At 33.0% G+C, this 19636-nt stretch overlaps 3 protein-coding genes across 4 annotated transcripts in view; 1 reads left to right on the forward strand and 2 right to left on the reverse strand.

Annotated features, from left to right (window-relative positions):
• The window catches only part of LOC128157185 (out at first protein-like), a 147758-nt gene that overhangs the window by 98193 nt on the left and 29929 nt on the right, over nucleotides 1-19636 (forward strand). The gene's annotated exons all lie outside the window — the stretch shown is intronic.
• On the reverse strand, nucleotides 1891-6086 carry LOC128157187 (CD63 antigen-like). The gene is made up of 8 exons (XM_052819627.1): nucleotides 5873-6086; nucleotides 5211-5303; nucleotides 4735-4965; nucleotides 4201-4275; nucleotides 3938-4051; nucleotides 3652-3852; nucleotides 3440-3523; nucleotides 1891-2429 (listed from the first exon to the last, which is right to left on the reverse strand). Exons 2-8 carry the CDS (start codon nucleotides 5274-5276, stop codon nucleotides 2376-2378), a joined length of 825 nt encoding a protein of 274 aa, XP_052675587.1. The 5' UTR covers nucleotides 5277-5303; nucleotides 5873-6086; the 3' UTR covers nucleotides 1891-2375.
• On the reverse strand, nucleotides 10074-18274 carry LOC128157186 (tetraspanin-1-like). Of its 2 annotated transcripts, none has more exons than XM_052819626.1 (9): nucleotides 18019-18274; nucleotides 14895-15019; nucleotides 14079-14309; nucleotides 13821-13895; nucleotides 13132-13245; nucleotides 12346-12543; nucleotides 11572-11655; nucleotides 11318-11380; nucleotides 10074-11126 (listed from the first exon to the last, which is right to left on the reverse strand). In XM_052819626.1, exons 2-8 carry the CDS (start codon nucleotides 14958-14960, stop codon nucleotides 11321-11323), a joined length of 828 nt encoding a protein of 275 aa, XP_052675586.1. In that variant the 5' UTR covers nucleotides 14961-15019; nucleotides 18019-18274; the 3' UTR covers nucleotides 10074-11126; nucleotides 11318-11320. The 2 variants fall into 2 exon arrangements, with proteins under 2 accessions (XP_052675586.1, XP_052675585.1); XM_052819625.1 differs by having other exon boundaries at nucleotides 11292-11380; nucleotides 18019-18253.

Below are 19636 nucleotides of genomic sequence, written 5' to 3' on the forward strand. Positions count from 1 at the left end.
TTCACTATGGGCAGGTATATGTCAATTTGAGAGTTATTGCTATGTTTGTGCTTATTATATGTATATATCTATGCAATGTGTATCGTCCCGATCCTCTTAAATTATCGTTTAACTGCATTCCATCTGTATCTCAAGCCACTGTGTAGTGCGTGGCCAGCGCGCTAGGTTCCGTTTATCATCGAAAGCAAGATTTTTGTCTTGCCTAGAAGGCCGAGTGGGTAGCTAGCGCGGTGGCCGCTCACTGCTAGGAGAATGGGTTCCTAGAGGTCGTGAGTTTAAGCCTCGGTCGTGGCGGAGATGGAGCTCCAACAAAAGTGAATTTCACTGTACTTTATATATATATGCATGCATTGACATTTCCACATTTCCAATATAACTATTTATCGGTTTACCTCTCAATGCGCTGCTTACAAAGCTTGGGAGTATTTTAATGGCCGAAATAGATTTGTACTTCAACTTTACCTCTCATTCACCCCTGCGAATGTGTTCGGAATGTTTTCTTTATCGTTGCTAAGTAAGTAATAAATCCAGAGGTGCTCGAATGAAAGTTCACGAGACTTCACCGAGATTTGTTCAGTTCCTGTGAAATTTCGAGCGGAAGTATAAGTGTTCGGATAATATTCTCAAAATACGTAAGTACTGGTCGTTTTTCATATCATATCCTACTTTGATTTATGTTAAAACGGGAAAAGCTTTCAAGATGTATGTCTTATTTCACCATCTAGCAGTTATTTATATTAAACGATAATATTCAGAACAGAGTTATCGTTCGTGTTCAACCACGTGTAGAGTGGTTGGTAACATAAACATTGAGTTGCTTAATAAAAACATAGCCATGTTTGATGCTTGTGGTGTGCAATACCATGTTTAAAAAAAATAATGGGTGTCTGTTTTGCATTAAAACTTAGTATATCGAGCCATTTTCAAAGATCATTCTGCATAAAATGATATAGTCTGTTTCACTATTGATGTTATTACTAGGTCAGGCGCGGATCGAAAATTAATCATCATCTCTTTTAAGCATGTTAGTTGTTGCAACAGCAGACAAAAATAATTTTTGTATAGTCACATTTATTTCTAGAACACATGCTATTCACCAATTAATGAAGATAAAGTTTAAAATCAATAAACCTCTAGCTTTTATATTTTACTACAAGAACCTAGATACTGTGAAATAGACTTTATACACGAGGTACGATTTTTACTGCGAAACTGAAAGGGTCAAATAAAACCACGTGGTCTAAAATTTGAATGACTATAACATTCGCAGGTGTGTCATTGCGCTGTTTACAAAGCTTGGGAGTATTTTAATGGCCGAAATAGATTTGTACTTCAACTCTTAACATAATATAGTTTGAGTTGTGATCAGCCTGAGAACAGTTAGCAACAATAATTGACACTGTCTCTCGTAAAAACAATGTTTCCTTTTTATTTAATATCTCACATGGATCTCCTTCCAAGACTCTTACAGAATGCATAATGAAATTGATATCTAACTCGTCGGCTATGTTGGGATGCTACTTCACCAACCGCCAATTTAAATGTTGTGCATTTCAAATGATACAAAATTGTATCATATATAATCACTTAAGCTGTTTTTACGTAACAAATTAGCTCATAGCTGACATGGGCACCATTTAGAAGTGAATAAATTCATCACTGAAAGAATTGCATTTTAAATACTTTTAAATATTTTAAATATATTTCCAAAGAAATATCTTCTTTATTATTTATCTTTAAACTATGCTATTCACTTTTTAAATTTTAATACAACGTACACTTGGTTTGCTTTTTAAACGATATTTAACTTTGTTTAGCTAGTTTGATTTCATTAAAACTGTAATTCAGTTGTGTTTCAAAAAATGGTTTTATAGATTTTAAAATGTGCAATGTTATCCGTCAGGATGGTTTAATTCAAAATATTAAATATACAGGTTAAATAGTCAGAAACAAAAGAAAAACAAAATCGCAGTGCACACTTTGATTGAGCTATTTTGGCACCCATCCAACAACAATTAACACTTTAAGGTATCCTTAATACAGTTGAATAAAAACATAATAATTTAAAGAGGGGCTAACGAAAAGAAAGCAGTAGAAAACTATGTATAAAAAATTATAATGCATGTATTAATACATTCACTGACTAAGTCATGTTAACATATTTTTAAAACACTGCAGCGTAGACGTTTCTTGTAGAAATGAGGCAAATCAAAAGTCATGACATAAGGATTACTCTATAAACACTTTATTTGATTGAGTATCATGATGTGAAGTACTGTATTCAACCTATCAACCCAGTGTCTATCCTTTGCCCCCGTCTTGTTGGTCAATGCACACCACTCAGGATGCATGCGTTGATTAAACATCGTGGTGTTTTATGATTCTTTTTTTTGACAACAGATCAAAATTGCAAAGATCACAGCGATGATCTGTAACGAAATATCTAATGGTTATCCTAATGCGACCTTAACACATCATCCGAATAATCATGAAAGCGATATGAAGTGAAACAATGTCTAAAACAGGTCGATCAAACAAATATTAGCACTATCATGTGAGTAGTTGAACCATCGTTAAATAAAATATAACTGCATATTTGATTGTATTCTGGTCACTTAAACATTATTATCAATATATATCGACTATTTCTTATATTTTAAAAATTGATAAAAAAAAAAATGAAATTCTTAAGATTTGCATAAAAAATCTTAAAGGCATGGATTTTTATTTTTGAAACATATATCTGTATAAATTTTGTGAATAAATGAGACAAGAGGGGAAAGAATTTGCTCCTAACCAAACATCTTAGTTCCTAGCTTTTATTTCAATCTTGTCTTTAAAATCAATGAATATTCTTTCTGTTATGTGGTTGTTTGCTTTGTGATCTATGCCATAAAGTGCAAAGATAGTTTTCAGTGCTTAAAATGAACAAATATTGAATTACATTTAGGTATAGGAAGTGATGTGTTTGGACGGACAGGTTATAACATCAACTTACCAAAACTTTCTGATGAAACGAGAGTAAAATATTGTCATTAACAGTTAATGACAAAGATTCGATCACAAATTGGTAAATCAAAGTTATCATAGAATTGGTTGCTGTAGTATAATGCAATAGTACCACTTTGCCCTATTATTTTGTCAAAATTGTTTTCAAATTATTTTTTATTTTAAATATGAGTGTCATTTGAAAATTGTATCTCAATATGAAGAAAATTATAATTAATACCGTATAACGATCTATCTTTAGACTAATTCTGTTTCCTGGGTGGACTCTTTTTACAATCTCATTGTTTTACCGTCCAAATGAATCTGAACTAATTTAAGTCGGTTCTCAGAATAAACTTATAATGGGGCGTCTCAACATTCAGTGAAGATTTCAATCCAATATGAATCTCATTAATAATTAATAATTTTAAAAGATGAAAAAGTACATGACCTCGATAAGTATAATGGTAACAACAACACCGATGACACTCGGGGACTGAGACTGCAGCGTATCCTTCAATACGTCGTAACATCCCTGAAATACAAAGTTGTAGTAATGCACATTATTTACTTGTATATAATTCATCCTGAAGAATCATTGACATTTTGGGACCTTAAGCTATAAATCAAACATGATGAAATCTCTCTTAAAAAGACATTCACCTTTGGATTGTAGGTTCCTTTATTTACGCTTGCATGACAGCCAATTGGAGCTGAAGTATACGTGTTTTCGTCAACGTTTATGCAACAGGTTCTTGGAATTTGTGAAATAGTATCCTCGCAGCTTCCTGAAGTCGTACACCAATACGTCAGATCAAAATCATTTGTCGTTGATACAACAGGATTAACGCCACAACAATCCAGCTTTAATTAGAAGATGTCATTTTATATTTGGTTAAATAAGATATTTTTAAAACTTTGAGTGACTTAAACAGTAAGATTCATTTACCGTCATAAACATGCAATTCCAAGCGTTTGAGAGAGAATTGTTGCTGGTAATTGTATCCTCTATAAAGTTATTGTTGAAAACTTCAATCATTTTGGCTCTAATTTCTCTCTCCATCTATAAATGATATTGTAATATTCTACATTAATTTCAATCGATTATGAACAGAATTGTATATGATAACATAAATCAAGCATTTAATATTTTTAATTTATTCATTTAAAGCATTTCCTTCTATTTCAGATTTTTCTTAAACAGAAACTTGCCGTTTTGTGCACTGTGACCCACAGAGCAATGACTACAATTTTCGTCAAAAGTAACATCACAACTATGCTCACGTACTAAAATATATGGAAAATAAACTATTGCACATTTAAACAAAATTAAAGCAAAACTGTTTAATACTAATAATTGCTACAGAGGTTAAGCTGTCAAGGCAGTAGCCTGTTTGTAATAAGCAAAAATAAATAAATATTTACAATGTACTTCTAATGTAAAAGACCTTATATCTAATAAATAAGTATAGTGTGTAAGTAAATTAAAACACACTGGGATGCAATTCATATAAGGTATATTGGATTCCTCCGGTTATATTATTTTTCTGATAAGATGCAACTTTCGGTCACAAAAGGTCGCGATTATATTTGAGTAAATTAGACTTTTATCTAATCTGAACATTGGTTTTCTGCTCTCTATTTTACACTTTCATCAATATATTTAATAAAGCTATGTAAAAATAAAATAACCATAAAGATACATGTTCTCTGTTTTAAAACATTCTCCGTTTGTTTCATTCTTACCGTTACAAGCAAGTATTTATTTTGACAACAGGCGCCATATATACCCAGTCCAGCCACAAAGAAAATGAAGACTCCGACTACTATGATACTGATTGACAGACTGTTGACCACGCCTACGCTGAAGGAATCTACTGAGAGTGAGTCCAGAAGAGGTTTGATTTTGTCATTGTTTACGGTTGCTATGTCCCTTACAGCTAGGGCCCCCACAGTGACCATCCCTAGTCCCACTACCTGTCAAAGAAAAGGTGTTATCTAGCTCCATAGTAAACGACAAAATCCGTAAAACTGTAAAATGTTTTCAAAACTTATATTCTGTCTAGATCATATTATGTATATTGCGATGTAGCAAATAGGTCTGAAATTCGAATGAACTATTACACTATACAATGATGCTTTTGTTTTGTTTGTTAAATGCACCATGTTTTACTTTCAACATTTACATTGATTTTACTTTTCCTTTGATTGTTTGAACTTACAGTAAATAAGAAGTTGGTGGTGATCAGACACACCTTTCCGAATCTTCCGCCCCAGTTGAGATTCATCAGTAGTTATAATATCAAAATCTAAAACTTTTAAATGTTATTAATAAAAAGCGAGTCTTCATTATCTTAAAAGTTATAATAATTTATATTAAATAAATGGTTGCTCTCTACAAACCGTCATCGGTCAAATCAGGGACGTATATACTAGTATATACGTCCCTGGTCAAATAGAGTAGAATTAGAGTTGAAACTATCCAAAAAAGCAGCCATTTTCAATGTATTTGATACGCACTTTTTAAATTATTTATAGTGCAAGGACAATCATAGGCGTGCCTTTAATAATTTGTTCGCTGTGGAGAAACACTTGAAAGTTCTCAGAAAACTGTAATACATGTAGTGCACAATACCCGTAAAATCGCGCCATAAGTACATTCAAACATTTTTTCTATATGATATAAATCAATGAAAAAATAAAAATCGAAGGAAATAAGATTTATGGATAGAATATGTGAGGAAAACTGCTTACAGTTAACTTGAATTTAGCGACATCATATTCAAGGATAATCCCATAGATTTAATACTGAAATAATTTCCGGATTCAGACGGACATTAATTTAGTTCTGTACCAGTAATCAACATAAACTAAGGGGTCTTACCTGAGTAGTTCTTTTACCTGCTCTAGTTGAAAGAAATTGATAAGACAGCTAAGTACACAGACTGGAGTGGATGTTCGTTGATAGTCTTGGGGGCTCTGAACCGACCCTTTTGAAAAATCAATGTATTTTTTACGACTAACCAACGATTTCAAAAATGCAGTCATAAATTTTCACAGCAGTAAATGTTTTAAGATCTTTTTTGACAATATGAAGTCAGTTTGCATATTGAACCCTACGTAATTCTGTAGTATGGTAGAAAGGAGATATAAACTTCTCTGCAAATATAAACAGACTTGGGTTTTTCATTGTATAAGTGTAAAAGGCATCCTTGACGAGACGTGTGTTTACTGTTAAATATCTAAGTAACACCTACATATTTATTCATGTATAGCAAAATGTTGCTTCATGGTTCCATATACGAGATTGCCACTCAAAGCAATACAGTATTAATTAATGGATAAGTTGGCATTCTCATACATTGGCAACGCCAATATCAACTACTTTATATCAGTACTTAGATATTAGTAGTATTTTAAAGTATGGCAATTTCAACCAATTTTCTTCTAATGCATGTGACATTTCCATATGTTTTTAGCGTTTGTCTTTAACATATCAATGTCTACAAATCTTCGCCTTTGTATATTCAATATTTATGGTAAGCAAATGCAACTAGCAACCAATCAGTAATTTTTAAATATATTGATAAAAAAAAAATTAAACTATTTATTATTATTTATTATTTTAAACTGTATTATATCATTTTTACTTTTGTGCAGAAATTAACCTAAGATACTTGATCCATGAGATTTAAGTAATAAGATTTTACTTTTGTCCTTTTGTAATCTAAGTAGCAGATTCAGAACACTTTGTTAACTAGATCCTGCTTGTTTTAACACTCATTTTACGTTTTATTCCTACGTATAACGAACAGATTATTTTCTTTCATTGATTGTAACAACTTTTTTGATGAATGCAAATATTTTCATTTTGATTCGAAAGTAGATACATTTTTATTGCAATTCTATAAGTTATTTTTTAAGTAATGACTATAAGATAAATTTATGACAACATATTTTGGTTGGAGACGAACCTTTAAACTTTGCTAAGAGTTGCGCCCCACAAAACAGTCTAGTAAGGCATTAACTGATCACATCCTCTATGGCTACAACATTGGACATATTTTTCTTACGAAAATTAGACTCGTGTGTGGCACATACCTGTTTTATTTGTGGGTATTAGACTCTTAACAGGGAATGTGTCGTTATTGGTACATTTATTCGGTTCGGTGTCGGTTTTAATTTTCTTTTACTACATAAATCAACAGAACGAAACATGGCTCGCATATCTCGGATTCTACAACATAACTATGAAATTGTATGGTATCTTCTTTCTGATTTCTTTGCTTGTGACCTAGAAGTTAGTTTAAACTGTGAGAAGATTAATTAATTGTAGTTCATGCCCATCTACAGGTTACCAAACTTATTATTAGCTGATTTTATTTTGAATACGATGATTTTATTGATAATCACATTACGTTTCAAGGTGCGTGTACCGCCCGTAAGCTTTGTCTCATTTTCCATGTCTGTAAAACGCAAACATTGTTATGGGTAGGGGGTGTACGTCTATTTATCATACCAACCCTTTTAAGGATGCTGGATTGTCAACGAATTACTCATCATATCTTCCTCAAACTTTTAAATATGATATAATTGGACATAATGTACTATTTATTAAAGAAAAAACCAAAATATTTTATTTTCAAATTTTTAAATTTCTTTATACAGAGCTCTGTGCTAAAACGAGGTAAAATAAATAGAGCTTTAAAATGGCTTGAAAATTGTTTTTCCAACCGGAATGGGCCCTCTGACTTTCAGTTTTGGATTTACTGGGAACTACGATCTATGAGGCCACCACTGTGCAATCATCAGACTCTGACAATTCTGATTCAATCTTTCTAAAACCTTTGTAATAACTTATCTTCTATCAATTTTTTATGACATACGTTTCATATAACTCGTAAGCCACGGCATCCAGTGGTGAAAAGAGCTCATTCAAAGTTTTCAATTTTGCCTTTTCTGTTTTTAAAGGGACCTAGATACGATTTGAGATCAAAATTTTATTTTTTGTATTTTATGTATGAAATGGTTTACTTGTGCATTGTGAATAATTGACCAAAATTTGAATGTTAAAATTTGAGTAAAAAGTGGGATACAGAGGTTAGAATTCATTATTATGTAGACAAAGCTCGAGTTCTTATAACTGTTAACAAATAACGTAAAGTAAGGAAATTACCGTTTCTTCGAAAAAATGACTCGTTGCAAACAAGAAAAACTGATTCGATGTGTTCATAAATAATATAATCAACAAAAGAAAGCACCATTTAACTGAAACTTATACCAATACAACACATATGTAAACAATAACGAGACTTGAGCTTTGTTTACAAAACAAAGGAATTTCAAACTCTGTATCTTGCTTGTAACTCAATATTAGACTTTCAAATTTTGAGGAAACAGGAACAATACCTATTTTAACCATTCTAGACATTAATAATGGAAAAACAAAATTGACAATTTTGAGTTAAATCGTGTCCAAGTTCCTTTAATGTAGAGATTGAGAGTGATAAGTTCTGAGTTTGATCCAGATAGGAAAGCATAGATGGTGTCCTGTTTATAAAAACCTGGCTAACTCTAACAGCTAAGGTTGACATCATTACACAAACGGGAGACTTACTATAAAGGATGTCCTCGCATACTTTTTTGCATTTAAGATAGTATAAGGCCTGTTCTTTTGTCTTTCTTAGTTAGTATTAAGTCCCTGCAAACGTTTAAGGAATGGTGTTCAATCAAACAGACGAACAATTGTGCATAGTTTTGCATATCCGTTATATACCTTCATGTATAATCCAATGTCTGATTTTTTCCTTGTCTTGAAAATCTTCAGTTACAGTTCACATCTTATCAGCAGTATTCCTGTGGAAAAGCCCTTACTTTGCTTTGTAAATGAGAAGGGCAACAGAATCGGATACATCTGTAATGCTGTAAAAAAAACTCGGGCTGATATATTACTTAATTTTTCAGCATTAAGGGAAATACGGATATTATCATTAATTTGCTGCTGAACGGTAAACTATTCTTTCTGGTGTTTTTCTGGCTATACGGTTATGCTACTCCGATTTTGCAAAATACGGGTATCCAGGATTACCCACTTATTCCGAGTCTTATAACGATCGGTATTTTCGACTAAAAAGAGTGTATGGACGCGTTTAAGACAGACATCCGCGGTATCAATTGGTCACTGTCACCCCTACAAATGTGTTCGGAATGTTTTTTTATCGGTGTTAAGTATCAAATAAATCCAGAGGTGCTCCAATGAAAGGTCACGAGACTTCCCCGAGATTTGTTCAGTCTCCTGTGAAATTTCGAGCAGAAGTATAAGTGTTCGGATAATATTCTCAAAATACGTAAGTACTGGTCGTTTTTCATATCATATCCTACTTTGATTTATGTTAAAACATCAAAATCTTTTAAGATGTATATCTTATTTTACCATTAAGCGGTTATTTAAACTAAACGATTATATTCAGAACGTAGTTGTTCGTGTTCAAACACTCTACACGTGGTTGAAAATATAAATATTGGGTTGCTTAATAAAATCATAGCTTTGTTTCATGGTTTTGGTATGCAATACCATGTTTAAAAGAAAGACTGGGTGTCTGTTTTGTACCAAAACTTTGTATATCGAGACATTTTCAAGGAACATTCTGCATAAAATAGTACAGTCTATTTCACTAGTGATGCTATTACTAGGTCAGGCGCGGATCGAAAATTAATCTCGGGGGGGGCGGGGGGTCGCTACTTAGCATGTTAATAGTTTCAACAGCAGAAAGAAACCTATCTTTTCTATTGTCACATTAATCCTAGAACTCATTTAATCCACCAATTAATGAAGATAAAGTTTAAAATTAATAAACGTCCAGATTTTACATTTCACTACAAGTACCTACATTCTAGAAAATTGACTATAAACACGAGGCATGGTTTTTACGGCGAAACTGGAAGGGTCAAATAAAACCACGTGGTCTAAATTTAAATGACAATAACATTCGCAGGAGTGACTGTGTTAACGATGTACAAAGATGTGTTGTGTCATTGGCCAGGGCGTATTAACTATTCGGGTGGGTTAAAAACAAATGACTCAATTCTTGACAACAAACTTTAATTTTTATGTATTTTTAAAACCACGTTAGCACATAAATTATAGAAAAATGATTTTACAAATCTTATGCAGAAGAAACTAAAATATCATATATATTAAGTAAAAATGATCCTATTAAACTAAATACATGTATTTTACTGGTGCTTACTAACACTGGAAACCAAATAAAAGGTTTTTCCCTGAATTAGAAAAGAACAAATTAAATTCATTTTATAAAAATAGGGTGTGACGTACAAAAGTATAAAAGAAAGGAATAAGGACATAAAAAATGTTTTGCACTGTACAAAAAAGACACCATTTTGAAATATATTCTTATTTTAAATTAAATCGTCAAGATTGTGATAAACAAATAAAAATTAAGATTTGTTTATCTACAATGTATATCATTGGTATAAAAATCACGAAAACACAAAATTTATATTTAAAAAAATCATCGGAAATGAATTCAGCAAATGGCAATACCACACTGAATCGTAATTAAAAATGTTTTAAGATTGTTTCACTACAGTTACTTACTAGCTTCAAAAAAATGTTTTCACAATAAAAAAAAGACAAAGAAATCAAACAATGAATAAACAGTCCATCAACATAAAACTACAATCTAGTTGCCTTCTGTGGTTATGCTTTTCAGATAATCAAGTCAGGGAGAAAATGTTGGACTATGGTCAATATTACAAAGATAGTCTTTATTCGGTGTAGATACATAGAAACAGATCTTTACACAACCATAGTAATATTTTTTGCTTCTTTTTGCTTCTTCAATGATGAGTACTTATAAAAGAGTATTTAAGTACTACAGTATTTAATACTAGATAATACCAACGATCCAATGCATTTACGTTTATATTTACTACATGTATCTATATATATAAGCCTATATACATGTATGCATATGACAAATGGTAAAAGTTCACAAGGATCACAGCAGCGTACATACAATACTCAATTTGCAACAACACGCTTGCAGATCTGGTCTTCATTCTTGTTGAAATATGAACAGCTTTATAACAGATGCAGCTTGCACTCCACTATAATTCTACAACACAAAGTTGATTAGACAGTACTCTTTATACACATCGAGAATCACAAAGTGACATCATCTTTTATCAATCAAAATGGTGTCAGGATAAGGATAATATAAGTCTCATAATATCTATATAAAGAAAATCGAAATTTTAAGAAGCAGGCAACTAGAACTTGCATGTATATTTCAATCAGATGCACCACCATTTATACTACTTCTTCACCAGTCTGTTTACAAATCACAAAGGCAAAAATGACTGCAAGCAGCTGAAAATAAAGTATGTCATCGGATAAAAATTAAATCATAACTTACGGCAAATTCATGAAACATTATTGTATAACGCTTTATATTCATGTAATGTTCGTTGAATATAACAATAATAAAACATAAAATGAAAAACTATAAAGATGCCTGGGACAGTCTTACAGACTGATGGACTGATGACAGCAATACCTACCTCAATGACGAGTATCGTGATTCCGACCCCTATAACTGGGGTAGAGTAGCTGTCGATTTCGGCTTTCAGAGCATCGTAGCAACCCTGAAAAGAAGATGTTCGTGAGATGTTTTGTAAATCAAAGTTTATGCTTATCACAAAGTCAGTATCAAAATGTAAAATCTAACAAAATAAATGTATGGCCACAGCTTTAAATCCACCCTGAACAGATTTTGCTGGTTTATCACAATTCTTTTTGTGACAGAAAAAACACTCTCGTCCATAACTATGACATAATTCAAAGAACATGGGTAAAACAGATTACAAAAATGCCTAATGTTATAATTGTAATCATTTGAATTTTTCATAATCTAGCTTAATAACATGCCATAGGATTCGAAAGCAAAGAAATATTTTCAATTATGACCACAAAAAAGGGACTTTTATAATTACACTGTTCAAAACGTTCGAAAGTTGTGCTATGAAATAACATTTTTAATATACGAGTCTAGTGGGCCATCAACATAAACATTAATTGAAATTAATTTGAGTTAATTGAAATCGTATCCTTATGATACGCGAATTGAATATTTGACAAAGAAACAACAGCTCCAATCATCTTTTCAATTTTTGACAAATACAATACTAAAAATTGCTATTTTACTATTATAATAAGAGATTTAGATAGAAATATATGATACTTTTGTATTTATATATTTTTTTCATCCTCCCCATCTTCGTCATTTACCAGCCCTACTTTTTATTCAAAGATTCATAGAATAAGCTTAAACTTACCATTGTGTTGTATCCGCTGACGCCAGTGGTACAGGGAGCTGTTGCCGCTGTGTAGGTGCTAGCATCCACGTTTACACAGCACGTCCGCGGAACTTCTGCAAGTGTATCCTTACAGGATTTACCTGTATCTTTACACCAGGGGGATTCGTCAAAGTCGTTGGTCGCTGAAGTGACCTTATTAATAGCACAGCAGTCCAGCTGACAAGTAAAAACACAAACAGTTCAACATAATTCAAAACAGATATTGCTAAATATTATAAAGTTATATTTTCAGCTGTCATTATGAGGATCTACAGCTATCTACATTCATACACATATTCATGAATATACATTACCGTGAGGAACATGTACATGTAGTTCCAGTCATTATGAAGAGCTACAAATATCTACATTTATACACATATATACATTACCGGAGGAACATGTCGTTCCAGTCATTATGAAGAGCTACAGATATCTACATTTATACAATTATATATACATTACCGTGAGGAACATGTAGTTCCAGTCATTATGAAGAGCTACAGATATCTACATTTATACAATTATATATACATTACCATGAGGAACATGTAGTTCCAGTCATTATGAAGAGCTACAGATATCTACATTTATACAATTATATATACATTACCGTGAGGAACATGTAGTTCCAGTCATTATGAGGAGCTACAGCTATCTACATTCATACACATATTCATGAATATACATTACCGTGAGGAACATGTAGTTCCAGTCATTATGAAGAGCTACAGATATCTACATTTATACACATATATACATTACCGTCATGAACATGTAGTTCCAGGATTTAGAAACCTCGCTCCCCGTATCCACGCTGTCATCTGTGAAATATGTCTGTAGAGATGTCAGCATTTCACTTTTCACTTTGTCCTCTACCTAAAATAACGTACATGTATATTCAGGTTAATGGTCTAATCTTAATTAAATGTAATCATATACATCATTTTAAAAGTTCACATGTAAGGCCGTTTAACGACTTCTTCAGTGACTCCCAAATTTTCAAACTAAAATTTACTATTGGCAGGGAAAGTTTGAATAATAAACCAAAAACATACTATATATATACATTTAACCAAAAAGAAAAGGAGAAAAACAAAATTGTGTGCAAGTTTCGCTACTCCTACACATGTTATAACCTCCTCTTCATCAGTACAAAAATTCCCAAGCAAAATTGTCAACTGTGTATTAACATAAAATTGACTACGAAGTTCATTAAAGATGATTATTAAAATGAAAACATTTCGCTCCATTTTACAGATAATTAAAGAAAAAGCGATTTCAATAACACAAAATACCATATTTGATATGGTATTCATTTATTTTGTATTACAGAAGCTTCTACCTGGATTATATTCGTTATAATTGCAATTTTATTTGCAATGTGCATTTCTTTAACCAGAGATTTGTTTTCTAGCCATAGACGCGTACGGGGCTAGTATAAATGACCGTACCTCTCCCTGCATGGTGAACCACAGGGCTATGGCGGCGATCTTCGCAATGAACAGGACCAGCACTAGTATGGCGTACTGAAAAAAATGTATGTAAAAATAGAGAACACATTGTTTTACAGCAACCAACACGATTGCTTGTGTTGTATACAGTTAATATTAAAATGACACATAAACCAAATAGTCACATCATAATCGTTATATATTCAGTTGTAATTATCTGCGACAAGTGAGTTGTGTAACACCGTTTAATAACCTTACCGTGACCAGCATACACCTGTTTTGACAACAGGCGCCAAACAGACCGAGGCCGGCGACGATGAAGATGAAGACGCCGATGACAATGAAGACGACGGAGAGGTTGTCGGCGAGGTCGCCCAGCTTGTAGGAGCTGACGGTGACCGTATTCAGGGCCGGCTTGACCTCGTCAGTAACGATCTTCACGTTGGCCTTCATTAGAGCTCCCACTATCAGCAACCCCAGACCGAGCAGCTGAACATAGGGTAAAACAATTTACATCTCTGTGTGTAATTATACTAGCTTAATCAATAGATTACGTGTAAGTGTCCCGCGGACCTCTAAAATACGTTTGATCTATAAATTACATGTATTATGGACGAATCAATGGCCCAGCTAAAAGATAATAATTTGATAACTTATGATTTTAACAACAACATTATAGGCATCTTTGTTCTATGCACTTTCTTTAAGACACCCAAAAATATTCCAAATTTTGCCTACAAATAAAATAGTACGCCATGCAGCAATCCCTTGAAGGTTATGGTAAATTGAAATTAAAGAGGATCTGGCTTCAATGCGCAGACAATGAATGTTTTGACTGTACATTAAGTTCAAGCACGAAGTAGCTGGATACTATAGTACTTCGGATTTTATTTTTTAATGTATGGTTAATTTAAGAACTGATAACATCTTTAGAGTTAAAATGGTTGACTCTCTTGGTACTAGCTGCCATACGAGGAATACGTAGAATTACTGAACTACGATTCAAAAACCTCAGCCGCGTAGTAAATCAACAATAGTTTAATACATGTATTGGTAATGATTATTGGTACTTACAAAGAATATGATGTTGATTAGAATTAGGAAAACCTTTCCTAGGGTACCTCCGCATCCTAACGCCATCTCGAAAATTTACGGTCAAATTCGATCGTCAAGGGAACCGGATAACCGTCGAAACTGAACTGAAATGAATCAATTATAGTTTGTCCCAAGTTATTGCTTCCATCACTTTTTGATGATTTTCAATAAAAAAAACCACATACCTGGGAAAGACGTACAGTTGAAATCGATGAAATGAAAAATATCCAAGATATCTTCATTGACAAATTATCCCTTTTCACTCATAAAAGTTTAAAGGAACGAAAACAAATTTCTTACGGAGATTTATAGATTTATAATGGGAAATGTTTACATTTTTTCTCCATTCGGAAGTACTCGGGACACCTTACGAAATTTTTCAACGATATCATCCGGGCTTATTAATGGCTGATGCTATGCAAAATCCCCGTAGACTTTTTAATTTGGGATGTGTATTGAAACCTGAAAAGGCGTTTCAATACAGATAATCCGGATATTTTTCATATTAGTGGATGAACGTAGTTTGAGCACAAAGGTATTAATTACGGGCCGCCGGAAGGCGGTCCGTTATTTGACACACATTTAAATATTGTTACTGCGTTTCTGCGGGATAGTTCTTTTTTAATAGAATTAATATTATGCTTATTTTTTATGAATTAAAAGTAAATTTGCATGTAGAAATATGTGTTATGCCTTTTAAAAAATATCATACATTTTTGTTTTACTCGTAAATGAAAAATAGGTCATACTTAGTGAATTGTCGTGTTTGGCGCGTTTTTATCGAGACTATAATATATTCGGAAAATTTTTGAGTTCTTCATTCTTTTCAAAGAACGCATCGGGATCGGTGTGCGGGACATACTAAAAACCTGAAATACTAAAGACCTGAATGTCATCAAATTTTATAGAAATGATAATTATATTTGAATTTCTATGTGCCGTGTCAAGTAAAATGACTTTGTGTGTGTATTTATTATATTCCCATGTAAAATGTGGTAAAAAAATATCATGAAATGACATCCATATCAATTGGTTACGCAAAAATATGACAGAAATGAAAATTTGAATTGACTGGAAAATTTGAACTAATCCATTTCTATTTTATCACGTGGTCCCTTGAAATCATATAAACTAATGTATTAAGTATTCATTCAATACGATGCAACCACAAAAAACCAAAATGGTTTGCAATACATAATCTCCAAGAGAAAAATGATGAATTGAACTTTGTATTAGAGTAATGTACAAATCAATGTGTTCTCCATTACTTCATCAGTTCATACTATGACAATGATCATACAATTACCGTTAGATATGCTTACAGTAACGAACTCGATTCTTTATGATTATAGTAAAATGTTAAACTTCAAAACAAGTTGCTGAAATTATATTATAATCTACCATTAAAATTAGTACACCAACTCTTATTTTCTTCTTTATGTTGCGTGTTAATGTAAACAACCAATATTAATGATTCATACAACAATTATATTTTTGCGGCCCTTTTGACGCTTGCGTCAATATGATTTCTTGTTATTATTGAAATATCAAGAGAAACGTTGTGGAAGCAAATACTCGGGACAGAGTATAGTCAACTGCTTTGTTGCATGAAATTCACATGCATGATTCTCTTACAGAGAGAGAGAGAGAGAGAGAGAGAGAGAGAGAGAGAGAGAGAGACTGTTATGAATTGTTCACACCACATCTCTTAAATCATTCACAAGCTTTTAGGGAAATATTTACATAAAAAACTACATATAATGATATTTTTGTTTGTTTCCAGTTAGATGCAGGGCTGCGTTTTACAACAGGACTTACGACAAAATTAATGAATGCTAATTAATAACCATCTAATCAATGATACCACACAAATTCCGATAAAAAATCTTTTTATGAGGATACAATCTATTCTTAATTTCCTCATCAGTGCAAAGGAAATCATTCCGAGTGGTCGTGTCATAAACTAACAGTAATAGGTGGTAAATGTACCCTCTATCGTTCGTGTATTCATAAATAGAAATTGTCATTCTCGTTTTTCATTTGGAAGAATGAACTTACACAATGCTAGTTCCGTGACAGCATAACTGGTGTTTTTAACAAATCGAACTTTTTTATTGATCTCAATTTAAATTTTTACAGAATGCACAATATCTGATCGACTGGAACAATTTAAACTGTTGATATAGGCATAAATATTCAGAAAAACTGCGACATTTAAAAGCCTACGTATCTAAAATCAGCAGTTGGGGGGAAATGTCTAAAAAGAAGGAGTGCTCAGAGTGAAATGTGTCCCGTTTCCTGTTGTTTACATTAATTTATGTTGTAAGTACGATACACAGTCATACAGGTATAACCTAATACAGTCACATTTATTATACAAGAACGTAGGATCAGAGGGGGTCGGGGAGGGGGTGGATGAGTTTGCCCCCTCCCCCCTTTCAAAAACGATGTTACGATGTTACGATGTTATATCGAGTTCGTCGACTATTTTTGAGGTTAGCGAGTTTATGAAATCATTTAAAAACTGATAAAAACAAATATAAGCTGAAGAAATTATAAAATCTGTTAATAAAAAGAAGCCAGCTTCTTCTCCTTTTAGATATGTTCTTGATTCAGTATCACGTGATACGTGCAGCCTCCATGTAACCTAGATACAGATTTAAATAAACAATGACGTATATCAATAATGTCAGGAATTCCCTGGCGGGCGGTGCCGGGATCTAACCTGACGTGTTTCTACTGCGTATTTTATCTCTGTTTTTTGTCCTCAGGCTAACGTAAAGATCGATTGGTCCTGTTTACTTACACAATACACTCAGATGTCAACCTGCATGTAATATACACATCGCGGTGGGTTCACCATATACATACTCTTAATGAAGAATTGTCAATTCACATGTATATACAGTTGTATTCATATTTATTCAATATTTTCAAAAAATATCAAAAACGATAAATTAACTCTTGTCTCGCACTTCTTTTTTATATGGACATATATTACCTAAAAACGATTTTCTAGATTTCTGATCCGACTGCGCAATTTTAATTTGTTCAATAATCTGTATATACAGATGTTACATACATCGATATATTTGTAAAGTACCTGCAACACAAAGGCCTCGCCTGTATCGTCAAGATGTGTCCTTCCGCTTTCCTTAATCTAACGTCAACACTGGCATAGATCGAATCTACTAAAAGTTCTTACTATATACAATAAATGTCCCTGCATGTGTAAAAGGAGTGGGGCGCCAAGCGGGTTGTTTTGTTTATCAACAAAAGACTCCCTGTCAGATGATAGTGAATAGCAATTCCTTCTTCACTTCCGGTTATCAAATAATCGATAGTTATCAGGGTGTTTAATTTATCAGACGAAACCACCGATTGATTAGTCAATGATTCGGTCATTCCAGCAAATTCTAGAGCTTCTGGGATTTCAGGGAGAAGGCTGCATACATGTACTTGTCTTATTCCCTGTAGGTCGAATTTTACCTTAGATCGGCAAGATTTGATTTACCCCATATGTGAAAATATCGTATTTAACTTGTACTGGTTATTAATGCGTCAGTCCTGATGTTTGGCCTTGAACTAAAATATTATAGGAATTGTTCAGTCATTGACGTACTCGTGCAGTTCTACGTACTATGCTTTGGTTGTTAATTTATTGGCAACAAACATACGCACAAGTATATCTTCACGATATTAAACTATAATTTATATTTTTAAAATACCAAAAGTTGTTTGATTTTCCCTTTATAAACCTTCGTTTATATTAAACATTTACATGTATAATCTGTTGTCGTTTTTGTCAATCTCCCTGGGTAATAAAACAGCACATGGTAATGAAGAAATCTTGAGTTTTTTCCTTTGTATTGATTCTTTGACAGGTGTACACCAATAATCGTCAATAAGTGACGGAAATGACAAATAACCTGGGATTGACCTTTTGACCTTTATGAGGGGAAACTGTTCCTCTGTCAGGCGCTCGGTAGCTCTGTATGGACCCGATCCACCACAGAGCTGCAACTTTGGATCTTAGTCACAGTTTGCCACTATTCATTACATAAGATGAGAGTTAAAAATGTTGACCTAAACTAACGTCACTATTTTCTAATACAAGCTCTGGTATTCTAAGAAAATTCATTTTGATAAGTATGGTCATTAAATGCGACGAATTGCCCCCCCCCCCCCCCCCCCCCCCCCGATGACTGATATACGCCAGGAATAACAGAGTTTATGACAGACTGGAAAACAGGTACGAAAATGCGTACACCTTTGGACTTTTTGGTAAATATCTGAGACGAGGAAAAGGATTAGAGTGACGATTCTGGAGACGTTTCCGATGAGCAGCAGCTCTTTAGCATTGATTGAACAGTTTATTTGTCTTATTCCTTATGGTTGCTCTTATATTACAGCCATTTTAACAATTCCTTGGACTTACTGTAGGACACAAAGTCTACTAGTATCTATTTTTGCATCAAAACAAGTTAAAAATGACGCTGTATATATATATAAAGACAGATTGCGAAGTCTTAGTTCAAAAGCCAGACTTATATACCCCCACTCTTAATGTCGGAATATCAAATTATTACACTCTTAACTATGTATTATCATAAATCGAAAAACAACAGAAAACACAGATCTATGTGGAATGCTGTTTGTGTATCTAAAACACATCCAATTATTATATTACATTTTATATTATACACCTGGAACTAAATTCA

Source organism: Crassostrea angulata, chromosome 7 (assembly GCF_025612915.1).
Source record: "Crassostrea angulata isolate pt1a10 chromosome 7, ASM2561291v2, whole genome shotgun sequence".
In the NCBI taxonomy this organism is placed as follows: Eukaryota; Metazoa; Mollusca; class Bivalvia; order Ostreida; family Ostreidae; genus Magallana; species Magallana angulata.